This window comes from Loxodonta africana, chromosome 7 (assembly GCF_030014295.1).
Source record: "Loxodonta africana isolate mLoxAfr1 chromosome 7, mLoxAfr1.hap2, whole genome shotgun sequence".
Classification (NCBI taxonomy): Eukaryota; Metazoa; Chordata; class Mammalia; order Proboscidea; family Elephantidae; genus Loxodonta; species Loxodonta africana.
Window position 1 is genome coordinate 121,735,850 of NC_087348.1, and position 22,699 is coordinate 121,758,548.

Here is a 22,699-nt window from a genome sequence, read left to right on the forward strand (position 1 = left end):
TTTGATACAATGACTCTGTATATTTCTTCTGTCTTCTTTTGATGCTTCTTCGCTTGTTCAGTATTTTGTCCATAGAATCCTTAAAAATTGAAACTCAAGGATCACAGACTAAAATAGAACAGAATAGAATAGTCAAATGCATAGAGGCAAAAGTTTATTAGTGGTTGGTTACCAGGAGCTGGTGGAGGGTAGGCTAGGGAGTTAATGCTTATAAGGGGTACCGAGTTTCTGTTTAGAGTGATGAAACCTTTTGGAAATAGTGGTGATGGCTGCATAACATGATGAATGTAATTAATGTTACTGAATTGTATACTTAAAAATGAATAAATGTCAGTTCTGCTATATATATATATTTTATCATATTTTTTTTAAAGAACCGGGTTGTCGAAGAAATTGTTTCCAAAGTAGTCACATAAACATTTGTCTTCCAAAATCGATAAACCTAATTAATTCAGAATAACTCGTTTCTTCAGAAACATTTGAGTCATAAAATTTAGATCTAAGTAAGATTACAGTGCTTTGAGTCTAGGTAATTAGCCTATGCTGAGTAATTATTATTAATAATTAATTTCAACGAGTATTGACTGGCAATTTTTCTCAGACCAAAAGCCCGAGTTTCCATACCTGGCTAAACCGAGAATGGACGGCTGTAGCGCTTCTCCTTGGAAAGCAGAAGCCCAGCCCGCGACCCTGCGGAGGGGCGGGGACCTCTGGACCCAGCAACACTTAGCCCCGCCCCTGCCCCGCCCCACCTCCCCTCCTACCCCGCCCCCTCCCTCGGAGCGCAGGCGGGGCCGACGGCGGCCGTGTCTCCCTGGAAACGGCCTGGGCTTCCGCGGAGCCAAGGCCACGATGGCGGCCGGGGAGCCGGGGGATTTGGGAGGCTATTACTTCAGATTTCTACCTCAGAAAACCTTCCCGTCCCTCACCTCCCAGGAGACCACCAGCCGGCTCCGCCAGTGGTGAGGGGCGAGGAGAGAAGAGCGCCTTGGCCTTCACGGCTGTGGAGGCGCGAGGCCGGGCGCGGGCCGGGCGTCGAGGCGGCCCGTCGGCCGCTGGGGCCTGGAGATTGAAATCCCCTCGAGATTGAAATCCTGAAGCTCCTGTAATGGGGGGTGAGGGCGGATTCCGTGGGGAATGTGTGCTCTGAGAGGGCGCCGGCCCCCGCTGACTTTTCTTTCCTCCTCTGCCCCAGGTCCATGCTGGGTAGAATAAAGGCGCAGGCATTCGGATTTGACCAGACCTTTCAGGCCTATCGGAAGGATGATTTCGTTATGGTTGGTATGGGGTTGGAAAGTTCTTGGGTCTCTGCTGATATCAACATTTCCCCACTTTGCATAGATTCTTGTGAACACACACTGTCTTAGGAACCATTTCTCTTGGAGTTTGGGAATAATAAAATACGCAAGTGATTTTTTTTTTTTTTTAAGAAATTTCTACATTTCCCATCACCGTAAATTCGTTTTTCCCTTAGCACATTCTTTCCCTACCTTCATTCTTCTGCGGTGGAGAACCTTCCAATTCTAGGCTTATACTCAAAAATCAGTCTCCCTCTTTTTAATAGACACACTTCATTTTTAAAACACTATTACCTAGCTTTATCACCGGCTTCATTTACCAGGCTAACTCCAAATTAATTTTGGTTATTCCTCAAAATCAAGTCCACACTTTGGGAATTGAGCCTCAGGCGCTAACAGCAGTTCAAATAGGGAAGTCCAAAAATATCTTTTAAGCAATTGGAGAGTTGTTGGACTAAGTCATTATAGCTTCTAGAGGTGACTGCATCGAAAGAGGAAAAATTCATTTGGAGGTATAAGTTTTGTGTGTTAAAATTCAGTCACATTATTTTAAGTCCCACCATTCATTTCCTTTTTTTTTCCTCCAATCACATAGAAAATATTGTTATAGTCTGTGAAATTGTCTTCCTTCTTCCCCATTCATGTCCTTGAGGCATTGACTTTAATTTATAGTTGGCATAGTTTATTCAGTCATTCACAAACACTTCCTGAGGGCCTTCTATGTGCTAGGCATTCTGCCAAGTGCTGGGAATACAAGGATGAACAAGACAGACAAGGACCTTGCTTTCAAGGATCTTACAGGCCTGTGGGCAAGACTGTCAATAAGTTAATTAAATCAGTTCATGTAAGTGCAGTGAAGACAATAAGAGGGAACAGAGAAGGCAGAACATTAGATAGGATTGTCAGATTTTTCTTAACCTAATTAATATTTACTATGATGGTAAGCGGGTTAAATATCTCTTTCCCTTCCCCTCAGATTGTATAAAACCCTTTGGTCTCAAGTCAATTCCAACTTATAGCCACCCTGTAGGACAGAGTATAGCTGCCCCATAGGGTTTCCAGGCCCCGGTGGCGCAATGATTAAGTGTTCGACTGCTACCCAAAAGGTCAGCAGTTTGAGCCTACTAGCTGCTCCTTGGAAACCCTATAACCTGTTGCTGTCGGGTCGGTTCCAACTCATAGCACCCCTCGGTCCTATAGGGTTGCTATGAGGTGGAATTGACTAGATGGCAAAGTTTTTTTTTTTTTTTTAGATTATATAATATGAGCTTTGGTGGTACAGCGGTTAAGTTTTCCACTGCTAACTGAAAGGTCAACGGTTTGAACCCACCTGTGTTAGAACCCACCAGCTGCACCATGGCAGAAAGATGTGGCAGTCTGCTTCCATAGAGATTTACAACTTCGGAAACTTATAGGGCAGTTTTACTCTGTCTTATGGGGCAACTATGAGTTAGAATTGACTTGAAGGCAAGAGGTTTAGGTTTTTTAGGTTGTATAATACTGTTATAATGCTACTTTTTAATATTTTTCATTTATACCAGTGCTAGCTCTCAATAATAATTTTTTTAAGAAAGATTAGAATTTTAATTCACTGGATCTTAGTATACTGTACAGTTGTTTAATATGAGTCATTTATGCAATAAATATTTGTTGAATACTTAACTGTGTCCATGCTAGGGTATTAAGAAATGAAGAGACCAATTTTGCAAGGCATGTACAGTTTGGGAAACTAAAAATATAAATAATGCTATACAATACATTGCTGTAATCAGGATTTACAAGGTGTTCTAGCCACAAGAAAAAAGATTACCCAACAAACGAGCATTAGTGTCAGAAAAAAATTCATGGTCAGGAAGAAATTCATGGTGGAAGGTGTAGAATTAATTTTGATTGTTCAAGAGAGACAAAGTTCTTAAACAGACTCAAGGCTCATTCATAAAGCACACCAGATTTCTTTAATACCGGGAATTGCTTTCTAATTTTCAAGTTCTTTGTGTTTATTTATAAGTGTTTTTTTGACTGTCAAATGAACAATCTTATTCTCGTTTTTTAATTCAAAGAAATGTGCTCATACAATCATTGTATTTACTCAGGTAACTAGAAGGAAATAAAGCATTGTGGCTAACAGCATAAACCGGAACAGGATTTACTGTGAAGCTAATAAAACTTCAGGGTCCCTCACGAGCGTGAGCTCCTCACTTGCAGAAGCCCTTTTCACGTTCCTCTTAGAGACTGCCCTAGCATATATGCTCATATGTTTTTGAAATTTTTCAAAAATAAGATTTTTGTATTCTTACAAAGGCCCCCTAAAGTTGTATAAGCTCAAGGCCCTGCAAAACTTGAATCCTCCCCTGATTTGTCCTAGGTTCAGATTCCAACTCTGCAGCTTACAAGCTATACAACATTAGGCAAGTTACTAAACCTTCCTAGGCCTCTGTTTACCTCTTTGCAGATGGTTACAGTTCTTGGCAGATAAACCAAAACCAAATCAAATCTGTTGCCATCAAGTCAATTCCGACTCATAGCTACCCCATAGGGCAGGGTAGAACTGCTCCGTAGGGTTTCCAGGGAACAACTGGTGGATTCGAACTGCCAACCTTTTGTTTGTTTGTTTTTTAATTATGCTTTAGGTGAAAGTTTATAGCTCAAGTTAATTTCTTATACAAAAAATTGGTACGCATATTGTTATGTGACGTTAGTTGCAATCCCCGTAAGGTGACAGCACACTTCCCCCTTATTACCCTGGGTTTCCCATGTCCATCCAACCGACTCCTGTCTCTTCCTGCTTTCTCATCCTGTCTTCAGAAATGAGCTGCACATTTGGTCTCCTGTATCTGAACTAAGAAGCACACTCTTCAGGAGAATGATTTTATGTTTTATAATCCAGTCTAATCTTTGTCTGAAGAGTAGGCTTCAGAAATAGTTTTAGCTCTGGGTTAACAGCATCCAGGGGCCAAGTCTTCTAAGGTTCCTCCAGTCTGAGTCAGACCATTAAGTCTGGTCTTTTTACGTGAATTTGAGTTCTGCTCCACGCCTCCCACTCTGTCAGGGACTCTCTGTTGTGTTCCCTGTCAGGGCGGTCATTGGTGGTAGCCAAGCACCATCTAGTGCTTCTGGTCTCAGGCTGGTGGAGTCTCTCTTTTTTAATTCAAAGAAATATGCTCATTTTTATCTCTTGGGCTAATATTTTCCATGTGTCTTTGGTGTTCTTCATTCTCCTTTGCTCCAAATGGGTTGGAACCATTGATGCATCTATGTGGCTGCTCACGAGCTTTTAAGACCCCAGACACCACTCACCAAAGTGGAATGCAGAATATTAATAAGCTTCAACATGCCAGTTGACCTAGATGTCCCCCAATACCATAGTCCCTAGACCCCAGCCCCAGCTACTCTGCCCCTCAAAGTACTTTGTTATGTTCAGGAAACTTCTTAGCTTTTGCTTTAGTCCAGTTGTGCTGACTTCCCCTGTATTGTGTGTTGTCCTTCCCTTCACCTAAGATGATTCTTGTCTACTATCTAGTTAGTGAATTCTCCTCTCCCTCCCTTCCTACCCTCATAACCATCAGCGAATGTTTTCTTCTGTTTAAACCTTTTCTTGAGTTCTTATAATAGTGGTCTCATACAATACTTGTCCTTTTGCGACTAATTTCAGTCACCATAATGCCCTCCAAATTCATCCATGTTGTGAGATGTTTCACAGATTCATCATTGTTCTTTATACTTCCATAGCATTCCATTGTGTGTATGTACCATAATTTGTTTATCCATTCATCTGTTGATGGGCACCTTGGTTGTTTCCATCTTTTTGCTATTGTGAACAGTGCTGCAGTGAACATGGGTGTGCATATATCTATTCATGTGATGAATTTCTGTAGAATATATTACAAGGAGTAGGGTTGCTGGATCGTATGGAACTTTTATTACTAGCTTTTTAAGGAAGCACCAAATAGACTTCCAAAGTGGTTGTACCATTTTACATTCCCACCAGCAGTGCATAAGCATTCCAGCCTCTCTACAACTTCTCCAACATTTATTATTTTGTGTTTTCTGGATTAGTGCCAACCTTGTTGGGGTGAGATGGTATCTCATTGTAGCTTTGATTTGTATTTCTCTGATGCCTAATGATCGTGAACATTTCCTCGTGTATCTATTAGCTGCCTGAATGTCTATTTTGGTGAAGTGTCTATTCACATTCTTTGCCCATTTTTCAGTTGGGTTATTTGTCTTTCTGTTGCTGAGGTTTTGCAGTATCTTGTAGATTTTAGAGATTAGGCCCTTATTGGATATGTCGTAGCCAAAGATTTTTTTCTCAGTCTGCAGGTTCTCTTTTTACTCTCTTGGTGAAGTCTTTTGATGAGCATAAGTGTTTGATTTTTAGGAGCTTCCAGTTATCTAGTTTCTCTTTTGGTGTTTGTACATTGTTGTTAGTTATGGTTTGTATTCTTTTTATGCCATGTATTAGGGCTCCTAGCATTGTTCCTGTTTTTTCTTCCATCATCTTTTTCACTTAAATTTTATATTTAGGTCTTCAAACCATTTTGAGTTAGTTTTTGTGTATGGCGTGAGGTATGGGTTTTGTTTCATTTTTTTGCAGCTGGACATCCAGTTGTGCCAGCACCATTTGTTAAAAAGACTGTCTTTTCCCCGTTTAACGGACTTTGGGCCTTTGTCAAATATCAGCTGCTCATAGTGGATGAAATTACTTCTGGATTCTCAATTCTTTTCCATTGGTCTGTGTATCAGTTGTTGTACTAGTACCAGGCTGTTTTGACATCCGTGGTGATATACCCAAAAAAAACCCAAAACCCATTGTTGTCGAATGACCCTATATAATTGGTCTAAAATCAGGTAGTGTGATGACTCTCACTTTGTTTTTCTTCTTCAGTAATGCTTTACTTGTCTGGGGCCTTTTCCCTTTCCATATGAAGTTGGTAATTTGTCCATCTTGTTAAAAAATGCCATCGGAATTTGGATCAAGATTGCATTGTATCTGTAGATTGCTTTGGGTACAATTGACATTTCACCATGCTCAGTGCTCCTATCCATAAGCAAGGTATGTTTTTTCACTTACGTAGGTCTCTTGGTTTCTTGCAGTAGTATCTTGTAGGTTTCTTTGTATAGGTCTTTTATGTTTCTGGTTAAGTTTATTCCTAAGTATTTTATCTTCTTGGGGGCTATTGTACATAGTATTGATTTGCTGATTTCCTCTTCGAAGTTCTCTTTGTTGATGCAGAGGAACCCAACTGATTTTTGTATATTTATCTTGTATCCTGATGCTTTGCTGAAATCATCTATTAGTTCCAATAGTTTCCTTGTGGATTCTTTAGGGATTTCTGTGTATAAGATCATCTCATCTGCAAATAGGGATACTTTTTTTTTCTTCCTTACCACTTTGGATGCCTTTTATTTCTTTATCTTGCATTATTGCTCTGGCTAGGACCTCCAGCACAATGTTGAGTAAGAGTAGAAAAGGGCATCCTTGTCTGGTTCCTGTTCTGAAGGGGCATGCTTTCAGACTCTCTCCATTTAGGATGATGTTGGCTATTGACTTTGTATAAATGCCCTTTATTATGTTGAGGAATTTCCTTTCTATTCCTATTTTGCTGAGAGTTTTTATCATGAATGAGTGTTGGACTTTGTCAAATGCCATTTCTGCATCAATTGATAAGATCATGTGGTTCGTATCTTTTGTTTTATTTATGTGATGGATTCCATTGATGGTTTTTCTAATGTTGAACCATCCCTGCATACCTGGTATGATCCCGTTTGGTCATGATGAATTATTTTTTTTGATATGTTGTTGTTAAAGTCTGTTGGCTAGAACTTGGTTGAGAATTTTTGTGTCTATGTTCATGAGGGATATTGGTCTGTAATTTTCTTTTTTTTTGTAGTGTCTCTGCCTGGTTTTGGTATGTTGGCTTCGTAGAATGAGTTCAGGAGTATACTACCTTGTCTATGCTCTGAAATACCTTTAGTAGTACTAGTGTTAACTTTTCTCTGAAAGTTTGGTAGAATTCTCCAGTGAAGCCATCAGGGCCAGGGTTTTTTTGTTGTTGTTGTTGTGAGTTTTTTTTTTTTTTATTACCTCTTCAATCTGTTCTTTTGTTACAGGTTTATATAGTTTTTCTACCTCGGTTTGTGTTAGTTTAAGTAGGCAGTGTGTTTCTAGAAATTTGTGCATTTCCTTTAGGTTTTCAAATTTGTTGGAGTACAATTTTTCATAGTATTCTGTTATTTTAATTTCAGTTGGGTCTGTTGTGATATTGCCTATCTCAGTTGTTACTTGGGTTATTTGCTTCCTCTCCTGTTTTTCTTTTTCAGTTTTTAGTTTATCGATTTTGTTGATCTTTTTCAAAGAACCAGCTTTTGGTCTTTTTGACTCTCTCAGTTGTTTTTCTGTTCTCTATTTTGTTTATTTCTGCTCTGATTTTTATTATTTCCTTTCTTCTAGTGCCCGAGGGCTTATTTTGCTGCTCTCTATTTGCTTGAGTTAGAGGGTTAATGTTTTGATTTTGGCCCTTTCTCCTTTTTGGATGTGTTTATTTATTGCAGTAAATTGATCTTTGAGCACTGCTTTTGCTGTGTCCCAAAAATTCTGGTAGGATGTGTTTTCATACTTGTTTGATTCTGTTAATTTCTTTATTCCATTCTTTGATTTTTTTCTATAACTCAGTAGTTTTTGAGCAAGGTAGTGTTCAGTTTACATGTATTAGATCTTTTCCCTTGCTTTTTCTGTTATTAATTCCTACTTTTATGGCTTTATGGTCAGAAAACATCCTTTGTAATATTTCAGTGTTTGGGATTCTGTTAAGGCTTGCTTTATGACCTAATATATGGCCTATGCTGCAGAATGTTCCATGTGCATTGGAAAGGAAGTTATACTTGGCCGCTGTTGGGTGTAGTGTTCTGTATATGTCTGTGAGATCAAGTTGGTTGTCGCATTTAGATCTTTCATATCTTTATTGAGCTTCTTTCTAGATGTTCTGTCCTTAACTTAAAGTGGTATGTTGGAGTTTCCTAATACTATTGTGGAGCTGTTTATTTCTCTTTTCAATGCTGTTAGAGTTTGTTTTATGTATTTTGGAGCCCTGTCATTGGGTGTGTATATATTTAATATGGTTATGTCCGCCTGGTGTACTGACCCTTTAATCATTATATGGTATCGTTCCTTATCCTTTGTGGTGGATTTTGCTTTAAAGCCTATTTTGTCAGAGATTAGTATTGCCACTCTTGCTCTTTCTGATGTTTGCTTGATGTATTTTTTTCCATCATTTGAGTTTTATCTAACTGCCAACCTTTTAGTTAGCAACCAAGCTCTTAACCACTGAACCACCAGGGCTCTGCTTGGCACATAGTAATTGTTTAATAAGTATATTTAAATATGAAAATACTGCTGAATTCCTGATGAGATTGACATAAAGATTAAATGAAATGATACATATTAAATATTCAGCCAAGTACCTATGTCATAATAAGTGCTTAATAAATACTAACTGTTGGCACTATTTTTTTTGTTGTTGTTGTTGTTATTAGGGCGCTTCATAGGACAAATGGTTAATGCACTTGGCTGTTAACCAAAAGGTTAGAGATTCAGGTCCACTCTGAAGCACCTCAAAATATAGGCTGGCAATCTACTTCTGCAGATTTAGCCATTGAAAACCCTGCGTAGCACAATTCTGTTCTGACACACTCGGATTGACTCAATGGCAACTGGTTTATTATTGCTATTATAACTCACATACTGCATTGCAAAGTACCTTTTTATAGCAATAGTCACTGCAGTGTGCCAGATAGAGCTTTCACCAGTTTTTATATATTTATCACTATGATCTTCACAACAATCTGGCTGGTTTTATAGCTGAAGAAACTGAAGCTCAGAAAGGTTAGGTAATTTGTCCAGTGACACCCAGCAAATGGCAGAACCAAGAGCAAGCCCAGGCATTTTGACTAAATGCCATGCAGTCTCTACTACAAACACTGGAAACTGAACAAAGGTACTGCTCAAACTAGAATTCTAGATTTTGAATTTTCTCTTTCAATTTAAAAACAAATTGTGTTTCAAAAGTTCATTTGCAAAGTGGTGAATAGATAGAAAGAAGGAAGGGAATGTTCACTCAGCAAATATTTCTTTAGTTCCTGGGTTTGTTGAGGTGAATATGACCCAGTTATAGAGAGGGAAACAGACCAGAAATTACACTGGAGAGTGAAAAGTGATAGAATATATACTATATGCATAAGGTACTTTGGTGGCACCAAAGAGGAAGTAATCATTTTTGATTGATGCAACCAGAGGAGGGTTTACAAAAGAAGAGACGCATTAGCTTAGGGCCTGAGAGATGAACAGGTAGACAGAGTGGGGAGATGATGTTTGTGGTGTGATGTTTTAGAAGACCTTTTTTTTTTCTAATAATTTTTTTTGTGCTTTAAGTGAAAGTTTACAAATCAAGTCAGTCGCTCACACAAAAACCCATATACACCTTGCTACACACTCCCAATTGCTCTCCCCCTAATGAGACAGACTGCGCTCTCCCTCCACTCTGTCTTTTCGTGTCCTTTTCACCAGCTTCTAACCCCCTCCACCCTTTCGTCTCCCCTCCAGGCAGGAGATGCCAACATAGTCTCAAGTGTCCGCCTGATCCAAGAAACTCACTCCTCACCAGCATCCCTCTCCAACCCATTGTCCAGTCCAATCCATGTCTGAAGAGTTGGTTTTGGGAATGGTTCCTGTCCTGGGCCAACAGAAGGTCTGGGGGCCATGACGACCGGGGTCCTTCCAGTCTCAGTCAGACCATTAAGTCTGGTCTTAGAAGAATTTGGGGTCTGCATCCCACTGCTCTCCTGCTCCCTTAGGGGTTCTCTGTTGTGTTCCCTGTCAGGGCAGTCATCGGTTGTAGACTAACACCATCTAGTTCTTCTGGTCTCAGGATGATGTAGTCACTGGTTCATGTGGCCCTTTCTGTCTTAGAAGACCTTTTGTGCTATGTAAAGAAGCTTGAGTTTAGCTAACAAGGAACCACTGAAAGATTTTAAGACAATAAAATTTAAAAGATTTTAAGACAATGAGACTTGGTAGCAGTGTGGAGGGTGGATTGTTAAAACTGAGCCTGGAAGCAGAAGACTAAATTGAAAATTATTGCTCTCCAGACAAAACATAGTGATGTACTCCTGAATTAAGACAGTATCACCGGGATGGCCTGGAGAGATGTTTAGGAGAAAGGCAGTATTCAAGGACTGATAAGATGTTCAGAGTAAGGGATGGGGGACACGTATGATGACTCCCAAGCTCTGGCTTGGTTGACTGGAATGGCTGAGAATGCCATTGAATACATAGAAAATGCAGAAGAGCAAGCAAGGGAAACAAGTTTTAGGAATGATGAATTTGAGCTGCATCTAAGCGGCAATATCAGGTGAATGGTGGAAGTATCAGTATAGCCCTGGGCTCGATCTAGTGCCAGCATCCTCACATGGGTCAGAAATGATGAGGCTTCAGGACTCCCATAGAAGTAGGAATGAAAGAAGCCTCCCACATGAACTGCAAGGATGGTCCCTAATTTAGAGAGTTTTCCTGAAGTCCTGCACAACACTTCTGCTTACATCTTAGGACCAGAACTTGGGCATGTGGTACGTACCAGAAAGGTTTAGAAATACAGACATAGCTGAGCACATTGCTCTGGCAAATAATATCAGGATTCCTTAATTAAGGAAGACAGAATTGATATTGGATAGGAAACCAACAGTCTGCAGAATAGACCATAAAGTCAGATATCTACTTTTTTTCGTATGTAACAATAAACATATTTAAAATTACGTACCCTATAAAAATTTTGAAATATTTCAACCTTCACATTTTATGAAACATTTTTGAAAGTTTATTCAAAGTCATGTGCATTTTTGACATGGTATCTTTGTCTTCACTATACCAGTTTTTGAGTCATCTAATATTTTTGCAAATCACATCAGCTTTCCTTTCATCTAAGTTGCTTAAAATACAGAGACTCCTCCTTCCTCATGCCACACTGGAAATTCTATAACAAACCAAAAATACCCCTTGCATTCATCAGGGCAGTTTTTTTAGAAGTTCATTCTTTAGATACATAATTGTAATATAAATAACATACAATAATATAGTAATGTCCCGCATGTGTCTGTCATTTTGTTGTACTGTGGGGGCTTGTCTGTTGCTGTGATGCTGAACACTATGCCGCCAGTATTCAGATACCAGCAGGGTCACCCATGGCAGACAGGTTTCAGCTGAGCTTTTGGACTAAGACAGACTAGGAAGAAGGACCCAGCAGTCTACTTCTGAAAAGTATTAGCCAGTGAAAACCTTACGAATAGCAGTGGCATATTGTCTGATACAGTACCTGAAGATGATGAGCCCCCCAGGTTGGAAGGCACTCAAAAGACAACTGGAGAAGAGCTGCCTCCTCAAAGTAGAGTCAACCTTAATGATGTGGAAGGAGTCAAGCCTTCGGGACCACATTTGCTGATGCAGCATGACTCAAGATGAGAAGAAACAGCTGCAAACATCCAGTAATCGGAATGTGGAATGTACGAAATATGAATCTAGGTAAATTGGAAATCATCAAAAATGAAGTGGAAGCCATAAAAGATTGATATCCTAGATATAGGTATTAGTAAGCTGGAATGGACTGGTATTGGCCATTTTGAATCAGGTCTGCTATGCTGGGAATGACAACTTGAAGAGGAATGGAGTTGCATTCGTCATCAAAAAGAACATTTCAAGATGTATCCTGAAGTACAACACTGTCAGCGATAGGATAATATTCATACACCTAGAAGGAAGACCAGTTAATAAGACCACTATTCAAATTTACACTCCAACCACTAAGGCCAAAGATGAAGACATTGAAGATTTTTACCAGCTTCTGCAGTCTGAAATTGATCAAACATGCAGTCAGGATGCATTGATAATTACTGGTGATTAGAATGTGAAAGTTGCAAACAAAGAAGGATCCATAGTTAGAAAATATGGCCTTGGTGACAGAAACAACACCAGAGATGACATGATAGAATTTTGCAAGACCAAGGACTAAATTTGAAATACCTTTTTTCACCAACATAAACAGCAGCTATACACACAGGACTCACCAGATGGAATACACAGGAATCAGATCGACTACATCTATGGAAAGAAATGATGGAGCAGCTCAGTGTCACTCAGAACAAGACCAGGGGCTGACCGTCAATTGCTGATAAGCAAGTTCAAGTTGAAACTCAAGAAAATTAGAACAATTCCAAGACACCCAAGGTATGACCTTGAGTATATCCCGCCTGAATTTAGAGACCATCTCAAGAATAGATTTGACACGTTGAACACTAATGACCAAAGACCAGAGGAGTTGTGGAATGCCATCAAAGACATCATACATGAAGAAAGCAAGAGGCCATTAAAAAGACGGGAAAGGAAGAAAAGACCAAAATGGATGGAAGAGACTCTGAAAAATTGCTCTTGAATGTTGAGTAGCTAAAGCAAAAGGAAGAAATGATGAAGTAAAAGCAACCGAACAGAAGATTTAAAGGGCAGCTTGAGAAGACAAAGTATTACAATGAGACGTGCAGAGAGCTGGGGATAGAAAACCAAAAGGGAAGAACATGCTCGGCATTTGCCAAACTGAAAGAACTGAAGAAAAAATGCAAGCCTCAAGTTGCAATAGTGAAGGGTTCTATGGGAAAAATATTAAACAATGCAGGAAGCATCCAAAGAAGATGGAAGGAATACACAAGGTCATTACACCAAAAAGAATTTGTCGACATTCAACCATTTAAAGATGTAGCGTATGATCAGGAACCGATGGTACTGAAGGAAGAAGTCCAAGCTCCTCTGAAGGCATTGACGAAAAACAAGGCTCCAGGAATTGACAATATCAATTGAGGTGTTTCGACAAAGGATGCAGCACTGGAAGTGCTCAGTCCCCTATGCCAAGAAATTTGGAAGACAGCTACATGGCCAACTGACTGGAAGAGATCCATATTTATGGCTATTCCTAAGAAAGGTGATCCAACCAAATGTGGAAATTATCGAACAATATCATTAATATCCCACGCAAGCAATATTTTGCTGAAGATGATTCAAAAGTGGCTGTAGCGGTATATCGACAGGGAACTGCCAGAAATTCAGGCTGCATTGAGCAGAGAACGTGGAACCAGGGATATCATTGCTGATGTCAGATGGATCCCAGGTGAAAGCAGAGAATACCAGAAGAATGCTTACCTGTGTTTCATTGGCTATGCAAAGGCATTTGACTGTGTAGATCATGACAAATTATGGATAACATCGCAAAGAATGGGAATTCCAGAACACTTACTTGTGCTCGTGAGGAACCTTTAAACAGATCAAGAGGCAGTTGTTTGGACAGAACAAGAGGATACTGTGTGGCTTAAAGTCAGGAAGGGTGTGCGTCAAGGTTGTATCCTTTCACCATACCTATTCAATCTGTATGATGGGCAAATAATCCTAGATACTGGACTATATAAAGAAGAACGGGGCATCAGGATTGGAGGAAGACTCATTAACCTGCGTTATGCAGATGATACGACCTTACTTGCTAAAAGTGAAGAGGACTTGAAGCACTTACTGAGGAAGATAAAGACCACAGCCTTCAGTATGGATTGCACCTCAACATAAAACAAAAACCCTCACAACCAGACCAATAAGCAACATCAAGATAAATGGAGAAAAGATTGAAATTGTTAAGGATTTCATTTTACTTGGATCTACAATCAACACCCATGGAAGCAGCAGTCAAGAAATCAAAAGATTCATTGCACTGGGCAAATCTGCTGCAAAAGACTAAAGTGTTGAAAAGCAAAGATGTCACCTTGAAGACTAAGGTGTGCCTGACCCAAGGCATGGTATTTTCAGTCGTATCATATGCATGGGAAAGCTGGACAATGAATAACAAAGACTGAAGAAGAATTGACGCCTTTGAATTATGGTGTTGGAAAAGAATATTGAGTATACCATGGACAGCCAAAAGAACGAACAAACCTGTCTTGGAAGAAGTACAATCAGAATGCTCCTTAGAAGCAAGGATGGCAAGACTACATGTTACATGTCGTCAGGAGAGATCAGACCCTGGAGAAGGACATCGTGCTTGGTAAAGTAGAGGATCAGGGAAAAAGAGGAAGACCCTTAGCGAGATGGATTGATGCAGTGGCTGCAAAAATGAACTCAGGCATAACAACAGTTGTGGGCATGGTGCAGGATCGGGCAGTGTTCCGTTCTGTGGTACATAGGATCACTATAAGTTGGAACTGACTTGACGGTACCTAATAACAACAATAATATAACCACTTATTTCATTGCTTTATATGAGGGGCCTTTACAAAGATTTATTTTCATTGGCTTTAGATCAGTTCCCTGCACACTGGTTAGACTACTTACAATGACATCCAAGACATATAATTGTAAATAATTAGTAAATATGAATTAAATTTCTTTTTCTCTCTTTTTTACTGGCCCTTTTTAGTTGGCCTTTAAAAAGTCTCCAAATCCAGTATTAATTGAGGTTAATTCCAGTTTATTTTTCTCAAAATATAGTGTAATATAAATTAAAATTGTTGCATGAGCACTCTTTAATTTGAAAGACTTTGTAAGGTTATAAGGCAATGCCCTTTTTTTCCCCCCTGTGGAACAATTTTGTGGAAATATTATCTTTTTATATTTGGTCATATATGGTGCTCCCCCTCCCCCCACCCGCCAAGGAAGTCGAATCTATCACTTTTATATGTGCCACTTGGACAGAATTAAATTGATGATTACTTTTAGATTTAGATCTAGTAAGGTTACTAGACAATTAACTGGCAAAACAGGATTGAAAGAAAACAATTTTCAAACATTATATAGCCTACTACTTCTCAGTATAAATCATTATTTTCTCTATTAAGTCCCAAAGATGTCTGTACTTGCACACAATGTTCATACTGTTCCAACTTGAAAGTAATAAAACTTCATTTCTTTATAAAATATTGTTATTTAGACGTTATAGCCATTTAAAATTGTTCTTCCTTTCTAGCTTGAATTAAATGAGATTTTACTATAGTTATTTTAGAAGTTAATTTTTGTTGTTTATAATAAAGTGTCTAACTTGTTCCCCTCAAATTTTTGTTTTAGGCTTTTTTCAAAGACCCAAATGTTATTCCCAATTTGAAATTACTTCCAGATTCTTCTGGACAATGGATTACATTAGGTAAATAAAGCTTACTTTCATTTTTTCAAATGACTGTTCTGGGAATTCACTGCCACTATCCTGGTTTCTTTTTTTATCCTGTTTAGCACAGAAGAGCAATTTTTCTTTCTTTTTATTCATTTAGAAAATACTGTGCACCTTCTACACATTCTGCTTGATGTCGGGAACATTAAGATGAAAAAGAAAAATCCTGTACCCAGGGAACTCAAACTATATGAAAAAACATATGCAATTATGTATCACAGGTGCTACCATAGAAGTGGGAACAAGAGGAGGGGGTGGTTGGTTCTGCCCAGGGGAAAGGATCAGGAAAGATTCCACTGATATGGAGCCCTGGTGGCGCAGTAGTTATGAGCTTGGCTGCCAACCAAAAGGTCAGCAGTTCAAATCCACCAGTCACTCCTTGGAAGCCCAGTGGGGCAGGGGCAGTTCAACCCTTGTCCTATAGGGTAGCTATGAGTCGGAATCGACAGCAACGGATGAACTAAATCTCAGTTGCAACCGGGCTTGGATTTCTGACAAAGGAAGCAGTTGCCATAGAAGAGCTTTTAAAAATATATTTTAAATCATGAAGGAGAGAACCTTAAATTCTCAAAAGGAGAACTTTGTATAAATAATATTTTCATAATATATTGAAACAGCTAGAAAATTTTAAAGAAAAATACTCAACCATTTAAATGCTTAACATTCATTTAAATTTCTTAACTTTTAGATTAAGTAAGAAATCAGTTAATAGGAGAGTATTTTGTAAACAAAAACATGAACACTATGTTTTAAACTTTAAAAGCATCATTCCATTTACTTCGGTAATGTGGGTTTGTACTCAGAATTGATTTTAAATACTAGATGGGGATTTTTTTTTTTTTTAACTTTTAAATTTTTTTTTTTTGTAGATTCTTAATTGTTCTTTCAGAATTCAACAGCCTTACACACACACACACACACAAACTTTTCTTAACATATTAGTCAAAAACAAGATTACAAACAGTTCGTGATTTTTCAAATTAGTAGATAAGATTTTATTGCTTTCGGCTAAAGACCACTGCAAAATTTATAGAGCAAAAAAGCTGGTACGACGTGATCTTAAGACTACTTACAAAGTTAGACTGAGTATCTGAACAAATACATTTACCAATTCAAATAATTTTTCATGGAGAAAATGATCAGTCACATTTGCAGCATTAGAAAACATGTTTACAGCAACTTGTCAATTCTTTAAGGAAAAAAAAAAAAGGTTTACTAAAACAAGTGTCCAACCTTCTCCCATCTCAGTATATAGGTCACAAAATAATACTTGACTTTTCTTCTAATTTTTGAAGAAGGCATTGCCAAAAGAGGGGTTCTAAAATTCCACATGTGCCTGACAGGAAATATTAGAAGTACCTTGAAAAATAGAGCAGACGAGGTAGTAGTTCATTTCAGAGAAGTTTCTGGTGGATCTCCTGTGCTCTCCCGTGAGCTTGTTTTTATCTCCTGTTTATTTCTGCTTTTTCTCATTGGCTACCTTATCTCTAATTTTCTGCTGAGGACCTTTATAAGCAAAAGAAACAGCTTTTAAAAACGGGAGAAAAGAAACCACTCCTGAAGCCCACTTGTCAGACAAAGATTAGACAGGCCTATAAAACAATAACAATGTGAGGTACATGCTTCTTAGTTCAAGTAAATACAGGAGACCAAACGGGCAACTTCTGCCCAAAAGCAAGGCAAGAAGGGAGGATAGGACAGGAACTGGACAAATAGACACAGGAAACCCAGGGTAGAAATGGGGAGCATGCTATCACGTTGTGGAGATTGTAACCAATGTCACAAGGCAATACGTATATAAATCTTTGAATGGGAAACTAACCTGAGCTGTAAACTTTGACTTAAAGCACAATAAATTTTAAAAAGACACTCTTCTAGCAAGTGAACTAGTTCTAAAGAGGATGATCACAAAGCTCTTTCACTACTAGCTGTACCACCTAGATTGCCAGTTGTTGGGGCTGCTTCATCCTCTCAGCCAGCTGCCATAACCCCCTTCCTTTAGACACGCTAAGTTCTTTTTTGGTAATGCATAATGGGTGCTTCCTGCGTGCTCAACTAAGGCAATTACACACATTAAACTAAAAAAAAACAGAGGTACATTACCTCCTTTACTTCTCAATCCTGAGATAGGTATCATTATACTGTGTATATCCCTATTTTACCAATGAGTCAAAGGCATAGGTTAAACAATTGGAACGGTTTCTCGAAGCTGGATCGGTGGAGCCAAGATTGAAATCCAGGCTCCAGAATTCAAGACTTTGACCAGATACTCCTTGGAAACTATGGGGCAGTTCTACTCTGTCCTATAGGGTCCGTAAGTGTCGGAATTGACTCAATGGCAACGGGTTTGGTTTTGGCTTTTTTTTTAGCAGTGGATTTTCTACCACTGAACTGTTGAAGTAGAGGCTCATATTAAGAATTCAGGCTTCAAAAAACAAAGGTTCTTACTTTTTTTTCTTCTTACGTTTTAATTTGTCTAGGAATCTCTTATCACAATGTTCCTTGCCTAGAATTCTGATTCATTAACTCTGGGATGGAGTTGAAGCCCAAGATGGTACACTGTCTTTTTCACAAGGACCCTTAGGAATTAGGCTTTGAGAAGCAGTGAAGTATTGGATTCATTGACCTCTATCTAACATGTCTTCCAATAGTAACTTTGTGATTATCCTTCATAATAAACATCATTAGTACTCCAGTTAATGAATTTGCAAATACCTATGTCTTCGTTTCTAGGTATCAGCCTAAGTTCAGAAACCCTATAGGGCCCCTGGCACTTTCCTTGCCTAGATGCTTCTCTGCCTTTGCCAAGCTATTCCTTCTACCAGTAAAGGCTTCACATAGCTTCCTTTTGAAATCCTACCCTTTCATCAAGCCTGTATTCAATGCCACTACATATGTCAAACCTTTCTTGTTTCCAGGTGAGAAGTTATTTTCTCCCTTCAAGTCTTCTAATTTCATTTTTTTATACTGTTACTGGATTTGTTGCATTCAGTCACTGTGGTGGTTTATAAGAATGCTCTTCTTCTCCCATTATATAATTCATTCAACTTGATAGTTTCATAATGCTTACCTTGTGGTAGAGGCACAAACTTTTTTTCTTGAATAAGATAAATCGTTCCTCGTAACTAATAAAAGTACACAGGTTTTATAAGACTTGATGCAGTAACTGCTTTTATGCCCTTTCATGGGCAAATCACCTTTTATGTTCTAGTCTGTTTGAAGATATCTAAACATTGAAGAGTGAGATAGCTTAGTGATATCCAGAATAGCTTGTATTATTTTCATATTAAAATTAAACTTTTATCAGCTTAGATTTACTGAGTTGAGCAAAATTATCCTCATTATTCTTATGGTAAACATCCATAGTTTAATTTTAATAAAAAGCTAGTTTAGTTTTTAATCAGTAGAAACTATCAAATACATATGAGAATTTAATAAATAACACTAGAATTGTGACTTGACAGAACCCTAAAAGAGAATTTAGTCCATCTTTCTACTTTTGACATGACCAGATCTAAAATATTTAACTTCCTTAGGAATATATTTCTGAACCCCCACTGGGAGCCCATGTCTGTGTTTAATGAGAACAAGAAGTTCAGCCTTGAAATCTGTCTGTCCCTTAAAAAGACTAGGGTTCTGCAAGCCTAGAAACATTACCAATAGCAGGGTAATTTTTACATTTAGACAAACCTTTGTAAGGGTCGCTAAGATTCAGAATCGACTAAAGGGAATGGGTTTGGTTTTTGTTTTTGTTTTTAATGAATTGAGCACCCACTGATAAAAGCACAGTTGAAAATAGTATTATTATTTTACATTCCTCAGAACAACAAACATGTAAATACAATATTAAATAATAATGAATAATGACTATATTTAATATTGATAATTTAAAACCAATACATTCACTTTTTATTTTATTACTGTGCTTTCATTCAGAAATAAATGTTACTACAAACCTGTCTTAAAAATTGGTCTAGTCTGTAGTCAAATCAAGAAATGCCCTAATAAGTTTGACCCAATTAGAACCAATTCAAAATATATAGAATCTAAATCTCTCATGCTTTAGTTTTTACTCTCTTTTCCTCTGGTGGATAATTGATCACTATAGTTGAGATAACAATAATTGAACTTTATGTAAGGTCCTTTAAATAATTAAACTTTCCAACAAGCTGAAGTCATGAATATTTATATTAGCATCTTATAAGAATTAACCACAATTGTAGAGAAAAGTAGATTCCTGAATTAATACAAGTCCTTTCAGAAAGGAGAAAAGAATATTAAATATCAAAAAGAGAAAAAAACCTTTGCTATCACGTTCTACCCTGTGGCTGTATTATTTATTCATACTGATAGTTAAGACTAACAACCAGATGTTCTAACTAATAGCAATAATAGGTAAGAAAACTTATTAATACAATTTAAAATTTATATAGAAGTATTTTTGTCCTTGAAAAAAACTCTTTTGTTTCCTAGAAGAATGCCGTGTTCATGCCTCAGATTCAGTGATTTGAATTTAATTACCTTCTTTCATCATCCAAACCTTCCCTACTGCTCTCCAAATCAGAGCTAGAATAGATTTATTAAAATGATATGTTGCCCAAAATCAATTCCTCATCCTGTGACCACTAACCCATCTTCTGAGACTGACAGACCTGCCACTGCTCTTGTTTTCTGGTCTTCCAACATTGCTCAGAGCTACTCTGATTTGATTTTCATTTTATCTAATCCCACAGAGGATTTTGCCTCATTAAGTGCATAGCTTTTGAAATTACTAAAGCATACAGTTTCTGGCTTGAGGCATCCCTCTTGCCTCCAAACTAGCCCAGCTCAGAATTAGAACATAGAGCAGCAGGTCCCGGCAGGACTCCAGGTGGACAGCCAGAGGGAGGAAGCACAAACAATTGCCAGTATTACTTACTCTTCTTAAATACAATCTGCTTCTCAGGTCACAGATTCAGCAGATACATCCAGGGAGAGGACACACCAAGGGCCACCACAGCAGGTTCTGCAGTCTGCCTAGAACTTTGAACAAAAGAATACAACGCCTTTATATCTGAATGAGCATGTGTGTGTGCATGCACATGTTATATGTGCATATGTGAGAAATTGAGTGACCTATTGGGATAATAATAAAAATAATTTGCTTTTTATGTCTTTCTGTAATTTAATAGAACCTCTAGTAACAGAAAATCCATTTCTGAAAGGCACATTTAGAAAATAGGCATGGAATCCAGAAAAGGGGCATTGGGGGAAGTTCTAATTTAGAACTCATGATAATTTGATTAGGGCCTGGTTTGCAATTTACCTTGACTTAGGACACCACTTTGTAATAAACACTGTAAATGAGATTAAAAAAAAATTTTAAACCATTGCTATCCAGTCAATTCTGACTCATAGCGACCTTACAAGACAGTACAAGTACCCCATAGGGTTCGCAAGGGTGGATTCGAACATGCTGACATTTTGGTTAGCAGCCAAGCTGTTAACCACTGCGTCACTGGGGCTCCTAAATGAGATCATGGGGAGATTTTTGAATGGAGAGAAAATGTTTTCAAGACACCCTCAAAAACTTAATACTTATTACTTATATTTATTGGTATAATTTTATTAATATACTTTTTTGTAATAGAGAATTATAAAGCATTAAGCATGATACAAATTCAGAGTCATGTAAAGTAATTCCTATGCTATTATAGACAATTTTAATATATATACAGTAAAATTTCTAAGAACCCCCACTACACAAAAAATATATTTCATTTTTAAGCATTCTGTAATCCACATATCCCTTGATCTAGTCTTGAATTAATGAGATTTTTGTTATAAACTTTTAATGATTAATAAAAATGAACAAGCTTCAAGAATTTAATGTTTCTTTTAAATATATCAAAGCATGTCCTATTTGATTTCTTCTTAGAATCGCTACACAGTGATATTTTGGAAATAATTGAGAATACTAAATTAATTTTTCTATCTATGTTTATAAAATATCTTTTTTTCAGGAACTCAAGTGAAAAAAATTGAAGCTATAAATGTTCCTTGCACACAGCTTTCAATGTCATTTTTTAATCGCTTATACAATGAAGATATTGTACGAGACAATGGACATATTGTTAAGTGTTTGGATTCTTTTTGTGATCCCTTTCTCATTTCTGATGAGTTAAGAAAAGTAAGTACAGAATTTTAATATTTCACAGTAAAGGTTTATTTCAGGAAATGCAAAATGTCAAAACCTTTTGCCTGACTAAAATCCACAAAACAACTCTAGTCAGTGTAACAGTTTTTTGTCAGTGGTAACGTGTAACACTTTTACTCTCAACTATTTGTGGATTTCATTGGTTCTCAACTGGGGTGATTTCGTCCCCCAGGAGACATTTTTGGTTGTCACAACTCAGGGAGGGGTATGTAGAGGTCATACAATGCATAGGACTGCCCCCGACAGCAGAGTTACCTGGCCCAAAATGTCATAGTGCTGAGGTAGAGAAACGCTGCTCTACTTAATAAATGGCTATTTTCTTCACTATAGGGCTCTTAACATATCATATGAGTGTTTAAAAATCCTTGGAGTAAATCTTTTTATCTCTTTGCTGAGATCAACACAACCATTTGATTAGCTAAATTAAATGTTTTATTGAGAAGTGCACTGAACTAGGAATCTCGGAGACATGGATTATTTACCTGATTGCTGATTTATTATGTACAAGATAATAATAGCCTTAGGCAAGTCATTCAGTCTCCTGAGCCTCAGGATCTTATCTACACAGCATGGTGATAAAATGCCCATTCTACCTCCTTCCTGGAATCCTTGAGAAAATTGGTTGAGAAAGCATTTAAATATGAAATGCTGTTAAGATGAAATATTAATATTATCATTATTGTAATTGTTCAGGGAGTATTACAAAGTGGCTAAAAATTAGGATTTTGACATAAAATAGACATAGATTCAAATCCAGACTCTTAATAGCTGTTATAATCTCTCTAACCTCAGCTTCTTAATCTATAAAATAGGAATAATACAGTAATTATGTGAGATTATGCATTTAAAGTGCTTAGTGCAATGCCTGACACCTAGTTAGCTTTAGATAATGTTAACTACTACTCTTATTATTATTCTACATTAAGAGAGAGGGGATAAATCCAGATAGGAATGAACTGAAGAAGCCG

The 22,699-nt window shown here is 37.7% G+C and overlaps 1 protein-coding gene across 3 annotated transcripts in view; it reads left to right on the top strand.

Moving 5' to 3' along the window:
- The first annotated feature begins 852 nt into the window (after positions 1–852).
- CFAP300 (cilia and flagella associated protein 300) overlaps positions 853–22,699 on the top strand; it is a 37,568-nt gene continuing 15,721 nt past the window's right edge. For 2 of the 3 annotated variants that reach the window (XM_003415598.4, XM_064288841.1), the window contains exons 1-4: positions 853–962; positions 1,196–1,277; positions 15,436–15,511; positions 21,538–21,704. In XM_003415598.4, coding sequence (XP_003415646.1) covers positions 853–962; positions 1,196–1,277; positions 15,436–15,511; positions 21,538–21,704 — 435 coding nt within the window. The remainder of the gene's footprint in view (positions 963–1,195; positions 1,278–15,435; positions 15,512–21,537; positions 21,705–22,699) is intronic. The other variant, XM_064288843.1, reaches the window with a different exon arrangement.